The sequence below is a fragment of the Grus americana genome, chromosome 1 (genome assembly GCF_028858705.1).
Source record: "Grus americana isolate bGruAme1 chromosome 1, bGruAme1.mat, whole genome shotgun sequence".
NCBI classification, from domain to species: Eukaryota; Metazoa; Chordata; class Aves; order Gruiformes; family Gruidae; genus Grus; species Grus americana.
Window position 1 is genome coordinate 137,831,190 of NC_072852.1, and position 27,119 is coordinate 137,858,308.

A 27,119-nucleotide genomic window follows, 5' to 3' on the forward strand; every position below is an offset into this window, starting at 1 on the left:
TGTTATTTTTTTTTTGCAGTCAGTTAAAAGTTTGTTACTACATGGTATGCGCACAAGTTCACTCTTACAGAGATACTTCACATAGCTTGGGCAGGAAAAATAAAACACAGAATGTAATACTACCTTTTTTGTACAAGTTTGAAGAATTGGCCTGATCAGTCAGGGGCAAGAATCTCTTTTTCATTTGCATTCCCAAGGTCAGGCAGTAGACAGCACAGGTCTAGCACAACTGTGGAAGCAGAAGGAAAACAAAGGAGATGCTTCTTTCTCTCTCTCTCTCTCTCTCTCTTTCCTTGCTGTACTCTTGTGAGAAGCTTCGTGTCTTCTCTTACTTAGGACTTACTGCAGAATGTGAGTCACTTTCTTTGAGACACGTAAATGCCATGACTGCAGGTGTATCTACCCTTCTGCTGCCTGCTCTGCTCTCTTTGGCCATGTCCACGTGGAGAGGTTGAACCACGTCAGAGAGCATCCTCTGGTGCTGGGGCTCAGTCATCTGTGCTGTCAGGTTATCGCTGATGTCTCTGATGTAGCTGAGGTCTAAACCAACTCTCCAAAACAGTTCCAGAGTATAGAGTTAGCACGGGCTGGGAATTATTCATGCCAGACCATTTGGACATGGCCACTTTGGAGAGGGAGGCAGTTTAATAGTGTGGATTAAGGCTGTTCCCTGCCAGCTGGGTTGCTGCCAGGGCGTGAGCCTAGGCACGTGTAGTATGTGAATATGAACTTCAGCCTCTGGTTCTGGGCTTGTGGTTTTCTCCATCCTGAACTGAAATCAGCTCTCAGCCTGAGCACTGAGCAAGAGTACCTATGGTCTTGGTCAACTGTCCTTACCAGCAGTGATAAGTCACTATATCAGGAACATCACGGGGCTGCTGAAGCTTAGCAGATGGCTGAGCTAAGGTAGCTAACCATACGTGCACTCTTCGACTGGCAAAATGCATTGTAAATATATTAATTTAAAGTTACATCAGGTTCATAAGCTAGCACATGGTGTCTTTCCTTAACTGCAAGTTAACAGTGCTAACACGGATAGTAATCGCACTGCTGTTGATGTGTTGTCACTTGTTCAGCTGCGTGAGCTTGGTTGCATACATGCTCCTGGACTCCAGAAATGCACGTCTTCTCCCTTCGCGTCTGTAGCTGCTGCTCTACCACCAGACTGAGGTCACGTCTCGGCTCCCAGGCCCGGACCACGCATGGGTCCCAGCTCTGCACCCACCCCCTCCCGGCAAAGAAACCCGGGCGGGTTGGTCAGACGGGAGCCTTGGTAAGACCAAGCACCGTCTGGAGTGGGTCGGTGTCCCCTGAAGCGTAGGGACAGCCTTACATAAAATGTAAGTACAATATTTGTAAAATACAGGCATCTGTTGTTGATGTACATGAAGCTGTGCATGCTCTTCAGTCAGGCTTGACCACCTCCACTGGGGACAGCGGGGTCTGTCTCCACCAGCACTTACGCACCTTCCCAAAATCTTCAGAGAGCAGTGCCGCACACACGAGAATGTGGGGGATGGATATTCACTATCCCAGTAGTGCTTGTGCGGTGAGGTCAGCTGTTAACCCACCAGAAAACCCTCCACCTTGTAAAAGACCACGTAACTGTATCCTAGGTGGCTGTCTTTATACTCAGGCCTGGTTGCCACCTTCCTGTGGAAACTTGTTAAATATGTAGCAAAATAAAACAGGTAATAACTTGTTACAATGTGTTATGAGTTTCTGTAGGGGTTGGTTTTTTGGGTTTGGTTTGGTTTTTTTTTTTGGTTTAGTTTTGCTTGCTAATGCACTACAGGGAATTTTGGGAATTTTGCAGGCTGCCCAGGCCCACCTAGGGGCATAGAGTAACTCAGCTTGGGTGGGATGTGGGGGCACAGGAGGCAGCTACAAGGTCCTCATCCTTGCAATAGTCTTTTTTCCTGCTTTTCAGCCTGTAACAACGGAGTATTCTCATTCTGTTCATACTGTTTTGATAATTAGCTGTTGTAAATGTATGGCATTTTTCTCTCAAACCACCGTTGCGTTACAGATATGCATATGCACGCTAACACGCACGCATCTGCTTCCAAATTTTATGTTGATATCCCTGCCGGCAAAAAATCCTTACAGCTTCTGCAGAGCCCCAGCTGTATCTGCGTGCCGCACTGGTTTCCCTTGGGTTGTTTTAGCGTGGAGGCAGAGTCCAAGATTTAGAAAACAGGTCTAGATCCAGCACAGCACAAAACCCACAAGATGGCTTAGATGAATGTTTCTTGGCTTGCGGGTTTTGAAAATCTATGGTGGCTGTCAGCAGAGCCAATAAATTCTCCATCCTTGGCTTTAGGTACTAACGCAGTGCTGTTGGCCAGGTAAATGTCTGCTCTCTGGAGTTTATCTTCTATGCAGAAGATATGTATCTCTACAGAAGATAACTTCTATACAAAGAAAAGTCTGTCAGAAGGTTTGTAGTGTCACTGAGAGTGAAGGAGCAGATTCTGACTGTGTTTACATGATGACAAATTCTGAGTGATTTAATAGCCTTATTAATTCACACTGGAATGGGCAAATCTGGTGGTAAGGTCAGTGGGAAACAAACACTTGGTGTAATTATTTTACATACAAAATCTGGGTCCTAAATTATGAAACAAGATGCTCAAATAAAAACATGCGGTAACATCCTGATTAATAATGTGTTTTCTTCAACAGCCGTGTACTACAAGCTGACCTTTCAAGCATTTTGTTATAAAAATTTTTCCTGTCTTTTATTTCAAGCATAATTGTGCTGATTTTATGCCAGCATCATGTAAACCTAAGCAGCTGTAGGTACACAGATCAGTAGACTATCAAAAGCTTTTTCGGCATCTTGTGTTAGTAAGGGCAAAGAAAAAAAAATTACTTTTTCTTTTAATTTTTTTAAACTTATTTTGGGGGTTGCAAAGGCAAATTGGTGATGTCTAGAACAGGTCTGTCCGGCCAGCCCAGGGCTACATTATACAGCAGAACAGTTGTCTGCGGAGCGGCTGTGCTATTTGATGACAGAAGCGTTTGGGAGCAGGACCGAGTGGTCCCTCAGGGCGCAGCCTGGGCAGTGGGATACAGCTTGGACAGCCGTTTTCTGCAATAGCCTCAAGTAATTCACCACAGCTGTTTACAAGGGGCGATCATCTTTTAAAATCATACTGCATTTGAAATACCGTATGTCGTGTAATACAGGAGCGGTATTAAGTGGAAGATAAATGATGTCCCTTTTCCCTCCCCATCCCTCTGATTTTTTTTTTTGTTGTATTATTTTGTGATGTTAATGGGTGTTCAGTTTCTCACTTGCCTTTGTACAGCAGTTGTTTTCCTTTTGTGCAAGTCCTGCGGGGCTGAAGGGCAGACGGGGGAGTAGTGACCATAAAGCAGCAGGACTGGAGAAAAACATTGCACAAAAATAGGAAAGCACTGTTAGAAACCTGGTGACACCTGAAGTTGACTGTGTGCCTTCACGACATTCCCCTCAGCTCAGTCCTGACCCGTAAGGATGGAGAAAAGCGCCTTTAAGGGGCAGGATGCTGGGTTGAGCCGAAAGCTGTGGCTGCGTGCCCACCTCTGTCAGCTCTGCCTCTGGAGAGGAGCTGTCTGGCCCTTGCAGGGACAGCCTTCTTCTGAAGGGACAGTGACAGTGCGGTGGCATGGACGGTCAACTCGTTGCTAAGTTCAGTAACAGCTATCACGTATTAATTCCTATTGCAAAACGCAAGGCAAACTTAAATGGGTTGTATGAGGTGATATGGTTGAAACTATTAGCTGGTCTGGAACATATCCCTGCTCTCTTCTGCAGTGAGATAAATCAGCTGGGTCAGTGCCTCTTCCCTCTCCTTTCCCCTTCTTTCTGCCCCCTCCTGCCCTCTCTCTCTCCCCTAGGTTTCTGAGAAAGTTTTTATCTGGGTAATCTAAAGTTTTAAAAACTGTTTATCTTGGACAGTCTGAAATGCTTCTTATCCTCTCACCCATGGTAGGGTGAAAAAACAAGTGGGCACATTTTGTAAAGACATCTTTAACAGGAGACATGATGGATGACTCTTAGAATTACTTCTGTAACTACCCAAAGAATTGAAAATAAATGAGAACTTGAGACATGCAGTCACACTCTAATAGTTGGCATTTTAGTCTTTTACCTTAGAGCTTAAGGCTTGGGTACAGGAGTTTACTCCTCTTTGTTATGCAACTATTTCTATAAAACAACTAATCCAAGCAGAACTTGTTGATTCTTATCAGAAGCAATGCTAGGAAACAATATAACCCCCCCCAAAACCCAAACCCTAAGACTTTCTAGGTTGGTAGAAAATCTTTCTTGGTTTGGAATACTGTACAATCAATTTCAGCCTCACAGATAGACATTTCAGATATCAGAAATGAATGTTTCAATGTGCTTTTAAGGACTGCATATTGGTTTATTGTGTGCTTTTCTGCACATCCATAGAAGACTATATGGGAAGGAAAGAGTGAAATTAATTTCCAGAGAGAAGTGTTTCAGGATACTGGGCATTTTTCCACTGAACATCTCTGTGGAAATCTGGAAAAAGTGTTATTTCAGTTCTCTACAAGAAAATAATGCTCTAACTGTACTTCTCTTTCCCACCATCAATAAACTTGAGAAAATTCTTCTGTAATTATTAACTAGTAGAAAAAATGGAGCTTATTTTGGAAAGAGCAATTTAGGAGATTATTTGCTTTTAAACAGTACTCTTGGAAGTGTGAACTGTGGATGGTATTTGTACTATTGTCTTCTGGTTTGCTTTCAGAGAGAAGGCAATTTTAGCCTTTTGGAAGAGACGGGGGAGGAGGACAGCGTTAACTGTATGATTGCAATCTATGGATGCTCTTTGCATATCTTTATTGCATGCTTCCCTGTGTAGTCCGCTGTAGCCTGAATGCTTTCTGTATAGGATAGACTGGCAATAACCAAGTCCCTAATGGACTTGAAAGAGCTCTGACTCTTTTTCTGGTTTGGATTACGGATGGTTTTTTTTGAGAGAAGCCAGTAAAAGGCAGGGAAGTTTAAGGGAGTATTAATTTATATTGGTTTCTAATACTCACTGCTAGTTACATAACACCACAATGCATCTCAACTCTGAGTTCAACACATCCATGTTTATGATGAGTATATTATTGCTTCATCTGGCATTTCATGCTCTGTACTGCAGGGGGGAAAAAAAGCATGATCCTACTTTCAGTGAAGTTACTGCAAATCTGCCATTCATTTTTGTGGGAGTTCACGTCCTTAGTAACAGAACTCATTGGAATGATTTTCAGGGTAAATTTTTGTAGTGCTGGAAACTGCTGTTGTAGAGGTTGGCACCAAATTAGTTGAAAGCCAGTAGTAGTATAATTAAAAATTGTGACCGACTGTTGTTTGTTTCATAGTAGCACAGCGTGTGCCCAGTTCCTAGGGGAAAAGAGTCTTGCAGGAGCTGAAGAATGCAGCCTGTGATCTCCTTCTTCCCAGGGATGCTCCACCCAACCCCATCGCTATAAATGGCAATTGGACTTCAGGGAATTACAGCAGGCAACGAACTAAGCAAAGGCAGGTTCCTCCGCAGCTGACATTTTCACTGCTGGGCTTGAAATTAATAAAATGAAGAATGACCTTGAGCTGTTTTCTGGACATTGCAAGGGCCTTCGCTTTATCTGGGACATGGGCTGGGCTCTGCAAGGATGGGTTGGTGCAGTGAAGGTGGTGGTGGTCCAACTGAGCTTGGTTGGAGCCGCTTGTTTTAGGAGAGAGGCTGCAGCTGAATGAATGCTTGGCCTCAGGAAACTTGTTGGCAAGTTTGCCACTAAACCCTGTGTTTTATCAAACAGACGTGGAGATGGCTGCTGATAAGCATGTTCATCATGTTCCTGCTGCCTTGCTAGCAAAGGTCAGAGCTTGGAGGAAACTTAGCAGTGCTCAGCAGCCAGGGGTAATGGTATTTAAGGGAAGAATTCAGCTCATCTCACTACATGTCTGCAGTTTAGCTACAGTGTAGGCATACACCTCTGAGCTGGCCACCACATGCTCCTTCCCTGCATGGGAGGAAGTGGGGAAAAAGGCATTTCTGGAGTTTCATTCTTATCTCTGTCAACCAAGTGAAATTAATTGCTTCCCCAAAAGTTCCTGTTGATGACCACTGATTGGAAGTGGTACTTAGGGTGTCTAGTTTGATGGAGATGCCTGTATTTTGAAAGCAATCCCGCTGTAGGTCTGGTCTACCCCATAGCTGCTCTATCAGCATTTGAAACATCCATAATTACTCTGCATTTTTGCCATTGTTGGCTTTAATTACTCTGTCAAATGGAGAAGGTAAAACTTCACCAAGTGTAAGGGATTCCTCAAGGATAAGCTAATTCATTCTGTAATGAATGATGTATGGTTAATAATAATAAAAGTAATAACACCAGTAATGCTCTGCCATTAATTCTGTGCTGTGTGAGAAGTCATAGAGGAAAAGCATGTTTAATATTTATGCAGTGGAGGGTTTGAATAGAGGCATATAAGGGAAGCAGCCTTCTATGGAATAATAAACATAAAGTTATACATTTAACAGATGCTTCATTCTTTATTATTCCCTCAGTTTCCGTCTGCAAGCATTATTGGGTATTTTTATCCATCTTTACCAAAACAGTGTATATACAGTGTATATAATTTATTGATCCAGGGTTATGTATTTCATTAATTGTGTCAGTCCTGTAAGATACTGAATGCTTCTGTATGACCCAGAGCTGTATTAGGAGAAAGTACTAAGGCAAATTTCCATTTGCATTAAGTGGGTAACTAGGGACTCAAATACAGAAGTTCAGACAGGGGTGAGAGCAGTCAGAATGATGCTGCCCTAGATACCTGCCTTTCTTTATGTATTCCTTACGTAAATACACACCTGAGGTGCGCCTATACTTTCACAGACCTCCTGGAAATAAAGTCTTAAAGCAAATACCAGTAACACAAAGTTAACTTGTAAAAATACCATGAAATGTGAGACTGTTACAAATGCCTTTAAAAATCAGTGTCGTCTTTTAGAAATGTACCCAGTTTTCAACTTGGCCCCTGGAAAGTTGTTCTTGTAGCTGAGGATATTTATTCTGTTCCATTTTTTGAATGGGATGCAGCTGTTGAATTCTTGAGACCTGAGTAAAGGCTCTTAAAGAGCTTTATTTATATCAGGTTTTTTTCTGTCCTCCTCTGGTTCTGCACAAATAGCCACAACTTCAGTTAATGGAAATTATCATACTGCAGCTAAGTTTATAAAGTCCTGCTGGTTTGCTGGGGTGACTTTTCTGAAGAGCTGGACCCTTATGTAAGAACGTATATGTAATTATATAAAAGTGTGTAACTTCCAAAAGAGACTGGCACATGGTAGAACCTGTAAGAGATCCCTGGGGATCCGTAGAACAAAGAGTATGCCTAAGGCAATCAATTAAAATTCAGCCACAACTGGTTAGAAGCAGGTTGCAATGATACTTAAGTGTATAATCCCTCTTATTTCAAAATACAGGCTTATGGCTTGAGTTTCCCTTGAATAACTTTGTGATTATTAATGGGCTATATCAAATAATCTCCTTTAGGTCATTAAAGGGCATGATGAGATAAGAACTCCTTAGATCCTGTAAACCTCAAAATGAATTTGCTCTGTAGACCTCTATGTTACCAGAAATCTTTGACGGTAAGCTGAAATGCTGTGATATTTCAATGTTAGTAGAGTTTGATAAAAGTTCAAAAGCAATATGCTGGGCTGCTACGTGTTTGTGGGATGGGGAGCTCTTCGTACGGCAATGGTGTGAGACCCAGCAGTGAACCTAACCTGGTAAGCAATTGTTGATTTTACAAGGATGTTGCAGTGAAAGCTTTTGAACTTCCTGTGTCTGCATGCCTTTTTTTAGCAAGAGCTTCATACCGGCTCTTAAAACCTCTACTCTTGGTTCCTCTTTTTTTCACTACACAGTTTCCTCAACCGATAATGAAAAGTCAAATTCGAAGAGGTTTATGTGGATCTTTCAGCTGACTAATGTATATTTTAATTGCAGTATTAATAATGTCAATAAGAGCAGGTGAACAGCTGCTGTTGCCACTTAACACAGACAGATTAAAATAATTGGATTGGGGATGTCTGCTAGATTGCCATTAAAAATTTTAAATAGGAGCAGAGAGCATTTGGCAACAAAAGCATATGGGGGGGGGGGAGAAGAAATAGAAGAGGAGGGTAAGAAGAGGACATTGGAAAGCTGTTCATTCATTTAAAAATAGGTTTTCAGTCTGCTTCTGAGTTTGTTTATGTTTATGTCCTTCATTTGGAGACTGTGGATGGAGACGTGTCCTTTGCAGTGCTTTGGGAGCAGGGCCTGCTCTCTTTAAGCTGTAAGTTTCAGGCACAGGGCCTGGAGCCTTGCAGACGTGTGCGTGGCTGTGTGTGCGGGGAGCTGCTGCGGGCTTCTCCCGGGCTGTGCTGCTCCCTCTGAGAGCCGGACGAGGTCCTTGCTGCACCCTCTTCTCACCAAATATTCTTTTAAATTCTAATGCATCATTTTCCAAAACATCGTTTGAATCCATAGTTCTGTGTACGCGCCGCTTCCTGCCTGGGAAATCTAAACATGCCCAAAGATGGGAGTTTGTCCTTGTGATTCAACCACTGGTAACGTATGGGCCGTATCTAATGCCTAACGCTGCTCATCGCACTTGGATTTTAGAACTTCAATAAAGGGAAAATCCACTGCACGGATTTTATACAAGCAAAGCTGTAAAGTGGGGTTTTCAAGATACTGCAATGACTCAGAATATGTTTGACTTCTTTCAAAAGTCTCAGAGAAAAAATAGAACATCCTCTTCTCCTGTTATTCAGAGTTTAGCGTGTCTAAGCAAACCCAGCTTTGGTTCCTCCAGGACTGTGAGCGCTTCTTTCAACTCTCCATTAGGTTACCGAAGTCTTTGCAACTCCTTCAGAGGTTTTCCTTTTCTAGAAATAGGGATGATGCTGCATGTTCTCTCTTAATCTCTCTCACTGTATGGGCTTTTATTAGAGTCTAATATAACTTGACAGAGTACATACGTCATCTCTTTTGGAGTCATCAGTTTCTGCTAATAGGTAACACTTAAAATCATGAGATAAAAGAGCTGAGTTAAATATATTTAATTGGTTTTCATTTGCTTTCTGTTGCTTCGAGTTTCTGAGGCACCGGCAGACAGTCTCTGGGGTAGATGGAGTGTTTTGTGGTTACTGAACCAGACAGCCCACATATAATTAAAATGCCTTTTTTGCATATGCAACTTGCTACCGATTCTGTATTTTTACAGGTCTTAGGATAACATCAAGCATAAATCTAATCATGGCTGTTGTACTTCTCTTAGTTATTTTTATTTCTGAGTAAACAGCGTCACCTGACCTTAATGGGTGTAACCTTGCATGACTGTGGATGCCCTCTTTATCTCTGGGGCTCCCTGGTGTAGCTCAAAAGGGATCCAGGAAAGGCTAAAGTAGTCAGCATTTTTCAATTACTTTTCATGCAAATAAAAAAATGAGATATGCTTATTCAAAATAGCTCTGCCATGTCTCCTGGAAGCTGTTTTACAGGGGTTTGGGGGTTTTTTTTATACCCCAGGTTTTTTTTTAATGAGCCGTAAGGGACTTCCATGGTGCAGTGCCATCCCTGGAGGTGAAGGAAGGGTCTGTCAGAGGAACCCCTGCTCAGGAGTGGAAAGGTAGCCAAGCACGCAAGGCGTTTGAATCGCAGCTCCCATGAGACATACCCCGGAGCAGTTTGGACCGAAAATGTCTTCTTTCTTAGCTGCAATTTTTTGTTCATTTTTTGACCAAACCATCATTTTTTTTCTACAGAAAACATATTTTTCATAACTATTATTTAAAACAAAACCCTGATTTTTTTTTCCACTGAAAAAATGAGATTTTTAGGTCAATTCTGTTTCTGAAACTATTTTTGACAGTCCTGTGAGGCTTTTGTGGCCCATGTTGGTCATTGGTGTAACAAGAGATCAGCCAGAGGAATTCTCAGCTGCCTGCTAATTTGGTTCTCCTAATCCTGCACCCCTCTGGAATGAGAGTCAAGTCCCTGGAATTTTGCATAATTAAGAAACAAATTAAAAGTCCCATACTGTTTATCTGTGAATGACAAAGTTACAATATCAGAATCACTTAACCAGTTTCTCAATGAGATTTTTAAGCCAAGCTCAGTTTAAATTTTAAGATGAATATTTTTGAGTGATCTGGGAAGAAATGAATACAAAGCAGACAACAGAAGTTGTTCATTTTCTGCCATTTGGTTGCTGATAGGCTATATTTTCTATAACCTCTCCATTAGCTGTGAACATTTTGTATTATAAGATTCCATCCTGAATAGCATATTTTTAAATGCAAAGCTGTGCATTACTGAAAAAAGTAGTTTGAAATGGGGGAAAATAATTCCACAGATGTGCTGGTAGCTAAGAGAAATTATATAAAAATAAGATTATCTAGGTATAGACAGTGTACCCCAAAGGACCCTGATACTTGCAAAGAATACTGTTAGCTACTCCGTAACCTGAAGAACCCCGGTTCAAAGCAGGACTCAACACGTATTGCTGGACTCCTCGGTTTCTGAGATGGAAATCCTTGCTGTCAACCTATAGTTCCAATAAATAGGAATTGGAACCTGTAGTTCCAATACAGTTCCACATACTTTATCCAAGATAACGGATCCTTATCTGGAGCTCATAAATACAAGGGGGACAGGCTACTTGGATTCTTCACAGCCGCTCTATTTTATCTTTTCTGCAGGCCACCAAAAAAGGTTGGTGATTTGTAGATTCTTTGCTTCCAGGGTGGCTGCTGTGCAGAGCCTGGAAATGGCAGTTCCTTCATCGTGGGTTCATGAGGGAGCACTTCCCTGTTTCCAGTTATATAAATAGCAGAGTTTTGCTCATTAGAGGAAATTCAAAGAATAATGGCACAAGGGATAGATGGGCTGAAGAAACTTGTTTTTGAAGAAAGATTGCAAGAAGTACAAATGTACGGCATAATTACGAGATGACTGGCAGGACACTGATCTCTGGCTACAGCGTTTTGATGGGGAGAGAGAAATCTGACTTCAGTGCCTCGGATTTGTGTTGGAATGTAAGCACAATCGGTGACGGTACTTTTCTGAGAAGGTTATTCATCTCTCTCTGCAGCTAAGACAGTTTTTTTTTTTCCCCTTGAAAGTCTCGCATGGTATGCTTCGTGCGCAACGCGCCGGCTGTCCTTAGCACCGCTCAGCCGTGGGTAGTGGTGTGGAAAGAGACTGGAAACGGAGATGAGGGGCTGTGTGATTTGAGGATTTGATGTCTGATCTAAGTAAGAGGCACTGAAAATGCTGAGACCTGTGCCTTGATTTTCCCTGGGCTTTGGATAAGGCTCTGAAATTAGGGACATCCAATGTCTGTGCTTGCTGCTATCAGGCGGGCACTCTTGGCCAAGACGTGGAGCCAGGAAGGGCTGCATGCATTTCTGAGCTCTGAGCGCGGGCTCTCGTACCCTGGCAGGTGGGAGGCTGTTCAGCCTACCTCGATTTAGAGGTGCACAAAGCATCTGGGTGGATATACGAAAAAAAAAAAATATTTACATAATCTGCCTTGCTGTTGCCATGAACTCTAGCCCGTGGTTTCTCCTGTTCTGTGAGCAACCTGATGAAGCGTTAAGTCGTGCCAGCCGAGAAACAAAGTTGTCGCTCTGAATGATGACTTGGTGAAATGCCACGTAGGGCAGAGCTGCCATCAAAATCATTGGTGACTCACTGTTTGTTTTTCACAAATTTCCTCCGCTCCCTGCCCACGCACTATAGATAAACAGCATTGTGTATGGGGACTGTGAACATGACAGACATTATTTATGAAGCAGCACCTTTATAAAGGATTTTTTCTCCCTAGCAAACTGTGTAAAATGCTCAGTCTCTGTGCTGCTGTTGTCAAAACCATGTTATAAATATAGCTGGCCTGCCTGCTTGAGTAGAAAGTTTTCAAAGGTGTTTTAAAAAGCTGCAAACTAACAGCGTGAGAAGGTCAGGCAGAAACTGCCGAGTGCTCCAAGGAGCCATGGCAGCTGCATCCAGCGTTCTTTCAGCTGCTTCTAATAGGGAGAGTTTGGGCAGTTCCAGTCGGTTTTGAGCTTGCACAGCCACGGGGGAGGAAGGATTTTTGAGGGGAGACCTGCCCCTTCCTCACCACTCCTTGCACTGTCTCGGGACATCTCCTCTGGAGTAAAAAGCAGGGAACCCGGTCGTGACTTGTCTGTGTGAGTAGGCTTTCCCCTGGGCTGGGCTCTTGGCTTGCTTCAAAGCCGAGAAATGAAAAGATCCAAATTTCCCCCCTAAGATTCATGACGTCTGGCAGCAAAAGGTGTCCTGGGAGAGTCCCAGCTGCTCCAGCCGGGTGCTCTCAGATGCTCGGTGCACAGCTTCAGGACAACGACATTATTCTTACCTTTTTATTTTTTTATGAAGCACCATAGTCAGATTCAAGTTCTTATTTCAAATCTTGTTTGATCAAATACTAAAGGACGCTGAAGAAGCAAAGGAACTTAATTAATGGGTAAGGAAACCAAATAATCTCGTACGTAGTGTGGTAGAGATAAGCATGATGGAGAACATGTGCTGAATGTGGTGATCGTGGTGACATTGGGTTTAATTTTTTTGTGCTTTAGCTACGTTTGAAGAAAACAGAACAGCTTTGACTCGGTCGGGGAAAAAACTGGCACTACCGACCACTTACCATGCTCTGGAGATCCATCAACAAACTGAGAGCCCTCAAATACTGTTTGTTTTCAGACCAGTTTGATGACCTTGCCTGTTTTCATAGTTGGACCGAGAGGAATGAAACTATGGAATGAGAAGTGGCGTCACATTTTTAAACCAAACTGCATAATTAGGCTGATTTGTATGTGAGTGGCTTCATCAGGTGGCTGGCTTTGAAGTCTGCGGTGACGTTTTTATCCTTTTCTGTATGCTCTGTGCATGAAGGCTCCATAACCTAGGTAGTTGTGAGCAAAATATGCTGAGGATAAAGGCTTCTTGAAAGCTGATGGCATGACAGCTGCAGCTGCATAGGTTCAGTTTGGCAAGTAACAGTTTCTGTCAGCATCAGGTTTTATGGCCATGACTCTGTTATTGTTGCATTTTTAAATTTGGGTTAGCTGCGTCGAAGAAAGTAGAGACCAAGAGCTGTTCATCTTCTGGCTCAGTCCATGAGGAGCTTGTAACTCTAGCAATTGTTTCTGTTTTTCATAACAGTGGGAACTTTATGGGCTATTTTTCCCTTTCTCTGTCCAAAGTAAATGCGCTGCTTAAAAACAAAGAAGTCGCGGGCTGTCTGGCAGGCACACAGTTTGAACTCGGAGCGCCTCAAGTTGGAGGGGCAGTTTACAAAATGTACCTTTCTCCTGAAAATTGATGTTGCAGTGCAGTGGTTTTATTTGTGTGGATCCATTTTACATTTCTTGCTTTGGAATGCCACATTTTTAACAAATCTACATGTTAATAGACAATGGTGAGCATCAAGGTGCTCTTTAGTGGTCTTTCAAGGTATGTACACTGATCCATCAATCTGACCTATAGCTACATGTGTATTCAGAGCAGTTTGTATAGTTCCAGTGTAGCTGAGGTGGTTTCTTAAAAAATACTTAAACTCTTGTTTGGTATTTAACGGCAATTCAGCAGATTCATGTGTGCAAGCAGGATATTTTTTCTAAGAAATGCTGAAGTAGTGCATCTCAATAAGCTGAAGTATCGTCCTTTGCTGTGCATTGCGAGAAGAGAGCACGCGCTGTTTCAATACATAGAAAATAGAGGAAAAGTAGTTACATAGATAAGAAGTAATGACAATGCTAGTGAGTGCTAAGCCACCTCTTTGTACTCACAATATTTTCCCTAATTATTAGACCTTCTGTGTTTTCTCTATTTTCAGAACTTTTCCATTGAGAATTGTCTTTGCAGGATCTTTAGGAGCGCGACAGATTCATCAAAACAGCTGCCGCTGTGGGTGGAATTTGATATCCCAGGTCTTAAAAAAACCAAAACAAAGCAAGAAACACAATCCCAATAAACCAGAGTAGATTGGCAGAGCGCTGCAACTCACTCAGTGGTACAGGTTTCTCCTTGGCTGCCTGACATCAGTGCGTAGGACAGGGTCATGCCTGCATGAACGTAGTGGGAGAGTGATAAAACCAAAATGAAAGCGTGGAGTACTTATGTAGCAAATGAAGCGAAAACTCCTAATCCCTAAAAGCTAATTGCTTATTTTCTGCATGTTTGAAATGTGCCCGTCCCTGCCTCCTAGAAGCATGCATACTCCGTGTCGCTAACACCTGCAACACTGCTGGCTGGTGATATAAACTCATGACTGAAAGAAAACATCCTTAAATAAGAAAAAGGCTCCTACAATACCTTTTATTTCAGCCCAGGTTGTGAGAGAGCGTGCATGAGGGAGCATGCATGGTTACAGTACGGAGTGAGGGGAGTCGCTGTTGGAGGTGTCCAAGTCGGCTCTGAGAGTAGCCGTTCGTATAATGAGTTTGCAGGTCCTTTGGAGGGTGGGGAGGGGGGCTGACAATCTCTACCAAGGTTCAGTATGGTAGTGGGGGTAGATGTTAGCTGTCAGTAGCCTCCTGATTAGGGCATTTGCCTGTGGTGGGGTAAAGCCTGGTTCAAGGTCTTGCTCTAAGCTAGGTAGTACAGACCTCTGCCTGAGTCCTGTGTCTTGGCCGAGTAACTAAGAGCTCTCGCTCTGCTTCCAAATGTAAATATTTGGAGATGTCTTGCATTTTGTTCCTATCAACTAAATCACACCCACCCCCACTCTCCCCCCAAAAAGAAGAAAAAACCCCCTACAACTGTGTTCCAACCAGAGCTGGTGTGTAGGTAGTCAGAATGGCTATTTTCCACAAGCGCAACAAATCTCATTTTTCTTAGACCAAAACCCCTTTCGGTAAGGACCGGCAGTTTATAGAAAGTACTGGTTTGAACTGCTTCAAACATTAATAGGGGTTTGTATTGAATTAAAGTCTTTACTATTAGTCAAATCCCAGTTCTTGGAGTCATGGAATTAATAATTTTATTTTGCTTCATGATGAGATTCTGGCTGTATACTCAAGCCAGATAATGTAATCTACATATATCTTAAAAGCTCAAAATCCATGAGGTAAACTAAAGTACTCAAACATACATTTTCAGCCTTTTATACAATACTCAGGCTGTTACGCTTTTTTCATGCTTGGCAATGACAGTCTGTGTTCTCTCACGTGCATTCTGTCTTTCAAATAGTAGATAATTTACTTCTCTCTAAAATGTTGCTTTTTTTTTTTTTTAAAATACTGAACATAATAGAAATAGATGCGAGTCCTAACTGTTCAGAGCATTGGCTGCAGTCACATTAATTCTTAATTGCATGCGGAAATGGTTAATTTCTGTGCTGTGCTAGCAGAGATCCTTATTGTTTCACCAGGGCATTCTGTACTACTTCAGGACGAGTAAAGCTACGAATAGGACATGTGATTATATTTGCTTAATCTAAATTTTTTAAATGTATTTCACATATAGTTTCGGCCTTATGTTTTTATATGCTTAACATTAATCTCGTAACGCGTAGGAGAAAGAGCACTATTTCATATTCAAAATCTCATTGGAAATCTTTACCTTTATTAAGAGCTTAACATGAATGGATGGCATTCGTGGCATGAATGGATACTGCAACCTGCAGTATCGAGCAAAGGATGTCCTCAGGACGGAGCCCACCTTTTCCATGACTTGGGGCACAGGAAAATTCAGAGAGGACGTGAGAGGACATGCCATTCTTCGGTGTATCACGGGCTGGCAGTTCCTTGTTCAGCTTCACGAGCAGTTGAACACCGAGGGCTGTTGGGAGCATGTTAGTGTTGGTCACAGAAGCTGGAGCGGGGTCTATTTAAGGCAGCTTTGCCACTAAAAATAACACTCGTGCAGCTATTGTATTTGATTTTGAGTCAGCTGCCATTAACTTGCAGAGTTCACGTTATTCCTGCTGAAGCAGGCAACTTTTAACACTTGAGAAAAACATAGCACCAACCTCTCAAAATATGCACTATATGAACTTTTATCCCTTTTAGGACAAGAATTCTCCTCTTAATCAACCCAGGCTATCCCACATCTCTTGTGTTGAGATCAATGAAACCTCTGGCTTTTGTAGCGTAGCCCATTACCGTGGTCTCCGATGGTTTAATTATTGCGGTTCAGCTTGTTACTGTGTGCAGCTGTGCATGTACTCTCAACCTGCAGCAAAATTCAGACTATTGCAGTGTGGCTTAATTCTCTTTTCCTAACAAAGATACACAAAAATCTGTTTACATGAAGACAGACAAAATTTCAACTGTATTTTTACAGTTGCATCTAGGCTTTTTAAGGTGTTATGTCTCCATTTTGGCACCTCCAAAAAAGTACTTGGCCCCTTCTGGCTCTAATCATGGTGCTTCTGGATAAATTCCTCCAAAAATATTGATATCTGCCGAAGTAAGAAATTCAGAAATTCTGAACATGTATTTTGATGCATTTTGATGGAGCTTTCTAACTTCTGGAGGTTGGTTTTCAGGATGTATAAAAAGTGTAGTACAGAGTGCATATGTTAAGGATGAATGTTCTGCTAGGCAGTACCTTTGTACATCATTCATATTTATTAATGTCAGAAAAGGAATGAAAAACATCTCCATTACACATCAGTTTTTTTAAGAGAATGTGTTTTAAGTATTCTAAACATGAAACTGTATCCCGAGGCATTTGAAAAACTTGGAGAGTTTGATCGTAGAAGAACAGGAAATATTTTCCCCTTTATTTTAGCAATTTTAATACTGCTGTGAAAGCATGATCGTTCTTCTGCTCCCTGTTTACCCTTAGACTAAAGTTAGAGGGACTTCCCCCCCCCACCTCCCCCTGATTAATAGAAATCACCATTGTAATATTCTGAAATGTGTATCTTTACCTGGGTGCTGGTTCCTGCCGTCTTGCTAAAGGCAGTATTTCTGCTGTGGGTGTGAATTTTGCCTCCCCTGTGGGGAATACCAGCCTTCCAGCGTCCCACAGGGTTGTCTTGCGGTACCGATCCCAAACGTGGATTTCCAGCCTTGGGAATGAGACAGGATGCTAGCTAGGAGCCAGGAAGTGTCTGTCTTTGGCAACGCTATGGCTATATTAATTACCATTAAGTAGTTTTGATATCTAAACCGCTGTTTTGTAAAGTGTGATCTTTTTGCCAAAACTAATACCTTTTTCTGTACCTACATTATTTAATACTCGTAAGTACAATATAGCAGGAGGTAAGGCAACTTTAGTGCAAGGCTCCAAATTGTAACACAGGATCATCTGGACTGTACTTATTCTCTTCCCATATTAATAATTTTGCCACTGACGTCAAGGGGAACAGGATGTCACTCTAGATAACGACCTTAATGAAGTCAGTCTGTCTTAATGAAGATTAATTGTTGGGGCCCCGTGCTTTGTGCATCCATGTTCAGATATCTTCCTCTGAGTGTTTCCATGTCATGCAGCAAGTCTTGTGCTTCTTCATGTTTAGGACTAGGCAGTTGGTCCTTAACTGCATGTAGAGCTAAAATGGATATTTAACGTAGTTTATTTCCCCTGTCAGGAACAGTGTTATGTACACTGATTTCATATGATAGATTATATAGCTGCACTGGAGTGACTGGCTTTCACTTTGGAACTGGTTTTGGTTCATACTACCGGGAGCACCGGGGAAGTGTGGAAGAGAGGGATTACCTGTACCAACAGTCACATTGTGAGAGTTTATGCCTGAGGAGTCTGGAAATAATTTTAGAGAGAGTTGAAATAAATGACAAAGGTAAGTGAAAGGTTTATAAAGTGGCAATGATATGAGGTTTCATGAAGCTTAAAGAAGTAATTAAGCAAACAGAACTAAGACGTAATGCTATATTTGCCATGTTATTTGCAATATAATCTTTTCATGCACAAAAATATTGAATTCTTTTACAGTGGAGACCCATCTAAACACAAGCACATAGCTAAGTGTTGCTAGGGTAGGAGAAAAACAAGTAGGCATAATTGGTTTTGATCTTAGTGGTTTCAAATGGATTTGAGCAAAAGACTAATGAAAAGTAGATAGCTAATCTGATAATGGCATTTACCTAAATGAGTACAGGCTAAAGTCATTAACAATAACAATAATGCAGTAAGATAAAAATTGCTTTCTCCATCTTGCATTAAAATTTGTGTTATCTAAAACTGCTGTGTGGGGGGGTTCTTATTTCCCACCCTGTGCACGATCCACATTGCTCACTAAGGCTTGAAACTGCGCAGAGATCAACAGAGGTCGATCATCACCTGTAGATTTGCATCTGCATTCAGGATTCCTTGCAGTAGTTGTCGACTGTTTTCTGTATTGTACAAAGGACGGAAGAATGAGACTTCACTAAAAGACACCTGAAAGACTGTGTGTTTGGAGGCTCAGGAGAAAGAGGTCAGGGACACAAGAATAGCCTACACATGCTTAAGAGTAATTTAAGCGCACAGTGTTACTTAAGTCAGGATGTACCACTTAACGTTTATTTTGGAGCCACTGAACATCCAACCCATTAAAAAATGCTAGAAAGAATGTTAGTAAAACTGCAGTCTGCATTTTATTAAGAATGTCCTTATGACCGTGGATAAGAAATATAGGAAAAGTGGACAGATTCTTCAAAGGCACAAGATGCAGTTAACCAGTCATCTCCTTGGCTGAGTCATCTGCTCCGGCATGTTAGTTACTTACCCGAGAAGTGAACTGCTCAGTTGAGTGGAAGAAAGATGTTAGATGTTAGTGGGAGGGCCAGAGAGAAAACGCAGCTGAAGCTGGAGACTTGTGAGGGAAAGAAAGTGACTGTTGGTAGAAAAAAAACAGAGAAGGTTTTCGGTCTGGTTTAGGTTTGTAAAAGTCAGTTATGAAAGCACCCTTCCAGTTAGCAGTTTGTATCTTATCAGGCTGATCACTTTATCCCAGAGCAATAGTTCTGTTTGCACTCTTCTCTGGTTTTGTGTGTTGGTGGTTGGTTTTTTTGTTGTTGTTTTTTCTTCTTGGTGATGAAGGAGCCATTTGCAGGTCATATGCTGACCTTCAGTCCTACAATCTAAATAATAGAGTAAGAGCTGTGTATGCATGTCTGAACACGTATGCAGGGCATGAACTTCAAAAACGAAGTCACTCTGACTTGCTGCTTAAAGATCTTCTGCTCCTCTTAAGCTTCTGCAAGGAGGTCTGTGAGGCTGATGTTGAAGTTGAAGTAAGCTGATGAAATGTTCCTCCTCATGTGGAGAGAGAAACAGAAAATATTCTCTGTGTCTGTCTCCCCTTTCCCTCCTTCAGTTGCCCCATAGAGTGGAGAATAGCTTTAGGCAGATGTGACTGATGGAATTGCACCAGCACCCATTCTCCAAGGGAACTTGACTTTTCTGGACATCTCCCAAGCCTGGTTGATTTTGCAGTAATTTACAGGCTGTACGTAAAGTTGTACAGTGCCGTAAAAGGAAGATGAGGCTTTTAATTTACCTTGTGTCACGCAAAGCATAGGAGTCTTTGAATACATTAAACTGTCAAATAGTGTGTTTTGGCTCATAGAAGACAGTGATATTTATTTGCCAAATAAAACAGACATTTTCAAGGAAGCCTCTTTTTCTGTTCTTTAGACTCTCACTTCTTTAGCAGATTAGGAGATTCCACTGGCCCTAACACATGATCTTCCAAAAATATTTTAGTTAATTAGTCATGTGTTCTATTAGCATAGTAAAAACCTATGTTAATGTGACCTAGCAGAGATTTTATCAAAACCATCGAGTGTAAAAGAGGAATGCCTTCTTTAGTGCACAGACTGGACAGAGTGATTCCACATTCTTTATCACTGGTCCGTGACCTGTCGTGGCATTGGAAGGGGCAGAGCTTGCATTGCACCGTTTTTAGCCAGGCAGGGCCAACCCAGTGAGCGTCAGGAACACGCCGGGAGCTTGCAGACTGCCAGAGTAAAAAACGTGATTGGAAGGAACGGCCCTCATAATCTCATTGAGGGGCTTTCTTCTTTCTCTTGCTTTTAAACCCTTGACCTCCTATAAAAAAAAGAGGTGAGGTGCTCCCATATTAAGGTAAAATTAGCCCAAATAGGATTCCCGAGCCAGTGCCTGCTGCTCTGCTCATATGAAGCAGCACAGCTCTGTGCAAAAGGCTTTACCGGGATCTCCAAAGCAGAGTATTAACGCAGGGCTGTACCACGGCTAGCAAACCCTGTCTCTCCAAGTTCAATTGGTTTGGCTGGGCTAACAGGTTGCCCAGAGAAGCTGTGGATGCCCCATCCCTGGAAGTGTTCAAGGCCAGGTTGGATGGGGCTTTGGGCAATGTGGTCTAGTGGAGGGTGTCCCTGCCCATGGCAGGGGGGTTGGAACTAGATGGTCTTTGAGGTCCCTTCCAACCCAAACCATTCTGTGATTCTGTAACAGTTGAGCTGCAGCATTGCAGTGGTACAGCTCACTGTGCAGAGTTAACAGGCTAACTCAGAGGTAAGGCAGAGCATGTCGAGTTAACTCCAGAGTTAGATTTGCCCTTGGTAATTTCTATCCGAAAAAGAGCAATAATTCATGTGTCCATGCAAAATTCAGTTAAGGAATATTTATTTTACTTGTGATAATTCTGAAAAGCCCCTTTGTTTTGTGCTCAATGGGAAGGAGGACCTGGCCTAAAAAGTTTACAGTCTTCCATATTCTGTTACCTCAACATTTTCTAATGGGTTTCCTTTTTGCTTCCCATTCCTGTTTCAAAATTAAATATCTCGTTTTGACATTTTTTTATGGTAAACATATCAGTGATATTTTTGTTTATGAAAATGCTCATCTCAGAGAACTAAATAAAATACCTCCAAACTCTACCATAAAGACCTATATTTTTCTCTGTACCATTTTGACTGTAGAACATTTTGTACATTATATGTTCATGACGATTGAATCTCATACTTCTGTACTTGTAAAGTTTCTTTTGCATTATCAGGGTTGGAAAGGAATTAGTTGCTTAGTATACATTGTCTGGTTGTGGATTCTGTTCTTGATCACTTTTATCTATAAATGACAACAGCTTTTTAAAAAATGTAAATGTTTACTTGCAGTTTCGCAAATAAGGTTTATGTGACTCTTGCTTTGGTTTTGCTTGAGTTAAGCTAATCGGCTCGGCTTGTGTCACCGTGCAAACCTTTAGTTTGAGATTACTAAATCTAGCTAATCAACAGTAAGGCATTAGAAGAACGAGAGATGAAGAGGCAAAAATTGAAGGAATGAATTCCGGTAGTCAAATACTGAGCTAGCGCAGAAGTTTGCATATGTGGCCTGTGTATATCTAAATATCATCAAGATATTGAGCACAGTACATGCATTGAGTGTATAAATGTGCAGTTGTTCACACTGAGGTAACAGCTTTATCTATTATAGTTGCCTAATGACTTAGAAAAAAATGCCATGCAAAAAAGCTTCCTTGATGAACTCAAACATACTTCATGCATCATAAGAAATAATGTTTAATGTGTAATTCCTTTGATCTGTATTGCTAGATGGTGCTGCATATTTGTGAACAATTTTTCTCTCATACGTATATGTGAATGCACACATGCAAAGGTGTATGTATATAGGTACATCTATGTGTTTGTGTACACAAACGTATATAGAGGTTGTATGTGTGTACATATATACATACATATATAGGCAAAATATATGGAAGCATGCACAAAGATGTCTACATACAATAGAACGTATAGCTGCTAAGTAAAGTCAAATTTTCCTGATTTTCGTAATAAGGAGCTTCAGCCAATGTCTTTTAAAGCCAAGGGACATCCTTTGACTGCAGGTGTATGTGCAGAACAGATGAATTATAAGTGAACAGTGAAAAAATGAGCATGCAGTGAAGGTACAGGTGTTGAAATTTAAACTCAAAATGAGCATTTAAATTGAGAGTGAAGTTCCTTAATTGTAAGTCTGCCATGTTGTGATGGAGGGCTGGTTGGTGGATTTGTCTTTACAGCTCAGCTGATGCACATCAGAGTTTTGCCATTATCTACAGCTGCATCAGGTTATACCTACTGACAAGTTTGTTTATTTTTTAACACGATTAGAATGAAAAACAAATTCTTCTATCTTTCCCTGTTGATGCTTTGATGAATTCTGAAATTCTTGCTTCAAGTTAACTGTCAGCTTTTAAGCTTGTCTGTGTGCTTGCACTTCTCTTTGACTGATGATTATTTCTCTCCGCCCTAGCTAAATACTAGCTAAGAGAATAGCTTTTTGTGTATGTTATCGCAGGTGGGAGATAGAACAGCTAAAGCTTTTGCTTTGCTTTCCAGGCATAATTGGTACCTTACAGAGATGTAGCATATCTCATGTTGTTTTCCTATATAAATTTTAACACATACGTTGTTATTACGGTTTTTCAAAACCATGAAACAGCTTGTCCTTTAGTCGATCGTGGTCTAAACGCAGTATCATCATAAGGAGGGGATGGGATGTGTCAGAAAAGAGAAGGGGCTCTGCCTGTGTACGCTCTGAACGGCCCGGTGGAGTGGGATTAGCAGGTTGAAGGAGATAAGATGCTGCTTGTCCACGGACCTGTGGAGGTCTGCATGTCTCACTGTGCCGGGAAAGGAACGAAGTGACGAATGAGTACTGTACAAAGAAAGCAAACTGGGAAAAGCAGACAAGGGTTGTTGTTTTATTTTTTAATTTTTTTTTTCTTTCTGCTTTGTGCTTTTGGTTACTGGAATCCTAATGTTTTTGCAACAATACTTGGTTAAATGGTTTCAGAGAGAATTGACTTTTTGTTTTGCATGTCTGTACTCCTTTTAAGGAATGCTGCTTTTCGGAAAACAAAGATATTTGAAAGGTTAGAGATGTCCAAGAAAATGGCCTTTTAGAAAAGAGGACCTGTGTTGTTTTTCCTAGCAGTAAAAGAGATGGTTCTGTTTATTAAACCATGCATACCATATGATGCTTCATATTTTTCCATTTGATTTCCTGTAGGGTGATTTCACTTGGAACAGCATGTCAGGGCGCAGTGTTCGGCTGAAGTCAGTTCCCGTTCAAAGCCTCTCGGAGCTGGAGCGTGCTCGGCTGCAGGAAGTGGCTTTTTATCAGTTGCAGCAGGACTGTGACCTGGGCTGTCAGATTACTATCCCCAAAGGTAAGGGCTTGATAAACCGTCTCTGTTTAGATTGCTGAGACACTGACTTCATATTGCAGCAATAGAAGGGAGAAAACACTAGACTGTTTATTGCACAGGCATTGTCTTCTATTTCATTTCTGCTTAAACATAGTAACTATGTAAAAATGACTAGTAATGTTTATCTGCTATGGCCAACTCAGGCCACCTGGGGTGGGATCATCTGATCAAGGGCAGATGTCAATAGGGTAGATAATCTAAATCAGACCTATTCATGCTAGCATCTCTTAATACTCAATTGAGAGAAAAAGGCTTTTCTTGCACTTCCTGACATCCGAAAGTATTCATCTATGTACGTCACATAGATCATACCACAGAAGTGGCTGTTTCACTCTGTATTGTATAGGCTCTGGAGGAAGCCAACCATCACATCAGACAGACAGTGAAGACATTTGCGTCAAATAAGATTAATCCTATCCAAGTTTTACTAAAGATAATGGTGATTATCTCCTAGAAAACAAGTTAATTTTCAGCCTAAAATGTTGAACTCCGAAGGAACAGGAGATTAATTGGAAAGGAGAAACTCAGCTATCAGAGTCCTGATGCAGGATATGTGCACGTAGTAGACCTGTACTTAGGTTACTGTGGAAGAGATCTAAATCTCACTAAAACTAATGCAAAAGTTTCCATTGTTTCCTGTAGGCTGGAGATCAAGCCTAGCAAGAACAGCTGTTGTCCTGTGATACAATCATCTGCAAATCTGGCTCTCCTGTTGTTTCTTTCTAGTCGTTGTATACTTATTTAGGGAATGACAAGGAACCACTGAATTCTCACCTTTGGCTGTGAGCAGAGGTACTGCGTGGCAGTGCGTATGCAGTGATGGCGCAGGACCAGTTTTTGAATGAATCGAAGTTAAGTAGAAAAAAGTTGTCTAGACAATGAAAACAATGGTGTGGAGAAGAACCAATGTGAAAGACATCAGCTTGGGTATTCATCAGCTTTTTGGGATCTGCAGAAAACTCCTCCTAAAACCAGCAAAGTCCAACTTACCAATTCTGGCAGGGCATCAGTTTGTAGTGAGATGGATACGATCAACTTCTTTAAGCTCCACCACAGCTTCCCTTGTCCCTCAAAAAATGGTCCATCAATATGAAAACAATTTTACAAGACGTTCATATGAGGAACTGGATCACTAAGGGTACTGCAATATTTTCTGGCAGTCTGAACTGCCGCTGGCAGTTCCAGTGGGAGATGAATGTACATGTATGGAGGTAATACCATCCAAGACAATAGAGTGTACGTATGCATATTAAGAAACTTTGCACTTCAGAGAGTGAATACTATTTTTGTGTTCTCCTTGCTGTTTTGTTCTGGGACTGCCATGAAAGGCCAACCATCTCGGAAAGCCAGGGTCTCTTCCCAGTCAACCCACCCTTCCTCTGCAAGATGCTTTGGAGTCACAGGCAACTTGGCACAGTGCTGCCAGCGCTTGCAGACTGGGAACTGTTGAATCTCTCAGGTTCAGATATCACATAAGACCAGTTTTTATTTTCACAACACACATATATATATGGGTAAATATATAATGTGTAATTAATTTTAGATATATTGAGTCTGAAAAGTATAATTTTATGCATAAAAACTGAATAGGAATAATACAATCTCTGGTGAAGCACATTAAAATAAAAATCACTTCCCAAACTCAGAAACATGGGTTCCAGTTTCATCTCTGTGGCTGACCCCATCATTTCATGTATCTTTTGCTTGAGTTTAGATTAGAAATAAATTAGCTATTGGGTTCTACAATTCAGATTAGATTTACCAGTGAGATTATTGATGAGGCATATTTCACATCTGCGTACTTTCTCTGAATGACTAGATCATGAATTTTTCTGTATTCTAAGGTATGCAGGGTGAATGAATAGCCGGTGCAATTGAGTTTTAAAATGTTGTAGTACCGTCTGCTGAAGGAAGTGAAGGTAGTAGCTAGAATTAAGGTGCATTTAGTATTTAACTGTCCATCCTATTCCTAAATCTGGCACCAATTTTGGCAGACCGCAATATGTGTAAATAATAATAATTCTGTCACTCCATCATGCTACATCTGTGCTGGCACTTCGGTAGGAGAATAAGAATCAGATATATGCTTAAATTAGTACAGTTTAGGCCCTTTGCAGAGACTCTTCTGAAGTCTACCTCATGTTCCCATCACCCTTGAATGGCATGGAATGAAAATGTATGGTAAGTGGGTGCAGGTAGCCATCCAGTTGATTTGCTAACATCACAGAACTGCGTAAATGGAGAATTTCAAGTTTTAGCAGCGTGACTAGCAGTGTGAAATGGTCTCGGGCACTCTGGGCGTGCAGGAATACAAATAACGTAAAACTCCATCACAACCATTTGTGCCTCAAGTTAAAAACAGACTGAAGGCCGTTAATTTTTTTCTCTTTAAAAAAAAAAAGGGGGAAAAAAAAGTGATGTGTAGAGCTGGGCGAGCTCTCTAGGTCTGGAGAGATCCAGGCATAGAAAGATGTGCTCTACAGCTTCTAATGCAGAGAATGCTGCATGAAGATACTCAGGAGCAGAGGTTCAGTGGGATAATCTATGTATTAGAAAATACAGAAAATGGTTTTAAAAGTTGGGATTCTTTGTGATTCTTTGAGTGTTCTTCAAAATTTGTGAATGACTGACGTTAGAATATGCTTATGCCTGCTGGGCATTTGCTTCCTCCAGGCATTTCAGTAATTACATTTACTGGCACAGGTATTGTGGAAAGTAAAAATTCATTGTTCTCGGGTAACTAGTGTTTGTGCCAGACATGCTTGCCTTTAAGTTAAGTCAGAGTGCAGAAGCATCTGCCATATCTTTACGATCACAGCCATGCCGCTAGTGGTTGCTTCTTCATGATTTTTCTGTCCTCCCATGCTCAGAAGCCCCCTTTGTCCCAGCAAGTGCAGTTAGTTAGCACTTTTAGGGCACATCTGGCTATCCTCACCTTGGAGAGGAATGCATAGAATGTAATGCCTCATATGTAATCCCTCTCCTCTGCAGTACTGCAGCCGTTACCATTAATGAAGCACATTACTGACATCTCTTAGTTAAATATTCTGTGGTCACAGAGAGGGGACCACTTCCCACATGAATTTATTTAACCAGCATGCCATTTAAAATACGCTACAATTGCACTGCAGTAGGCAATTAAATGAATTCAAATTGATCAAGAGTTATTATTTTTATTTGTGTGACAGCCTTCAGGTTTGTTTCTTGTTCTCTTGTTTTTCTGCCTCGTATCTGTCTTTCAGATTCTGTAATTAACATCTTTCTCAGCTCCCCTGTCATTCTTTCATCTGCCACCAGCAGATTCTATAGGAAGAATCGTTTATACTGTCTCTAGGTTCATGTGTTAAGTTGCAAGAGGCTATCATTTCCAAACAGAGCATTACACAGTTTCTCTACCAAAGCAATTACTCTGTGAAAGATTTTTAATTTGTTGCCTGATGTTCTGAGTGCCACCACAGTACAATGGTTCTGGTGAAATTTCTTTACAGCTGCTGTTTAGAATATACCATGTTTTTCTCATTTTCAGGGAAGTCAGTCTTCTCTTTATAATGGGAGGAAAAAAAAAACCCTGTGATGAAATTCACTTTAGATATGTGTACATCGTGGTGACTTTCCAATTGTGTGTCTTTGTACGCAAGTAGTGGGAAAAAATGAACCTTTTACACTCTGTCTTCACAAAAAAAAATAAAAGATAACTCAACTCAGGTGGCTTTTTCAAAGTAAAATGGGGATCTGAGCAGAAGAGGTATTGAATGAGGCTTGTTTGGAGTAGTTTCCTAAATACCTACCTCATAGTTACGAATCTCCTCTCTTTCACGGTACTGTCCCACTTCACTGGTGGTTTGGGAGCACTGGTAGGCACTGCAGGGCTTTGTCGGTTAGA

General features: G+C 41.4%; 1 protein-coding gene across 6 annotated transcripts in view; it reads left to right on the forward strand.

Moving 5' to 3' along the window:
• The window catches only part of ARHGAP6 (Rho GTPase activating protein 6), a 340,043-nt gene that overhangs the window by 251,407 nt on the left and 61,517 nt on the right, over positions 1-27,119 (forward strand). For all 6 annotated transcript variants that reach the window (XM_054805736.1, XM_054805772.1, XM_054805746.1 and 3 more), the window contains exon 2: positions 23,038-23,197. In XM_054805736.1, coding sequence (XP_054661711.1) covers positions 23,038-23,197 — 160 coding nt within the window. The remainder of the gene's footprint in view (positions 1-23,037; positions 23,198-27,119) is intronic.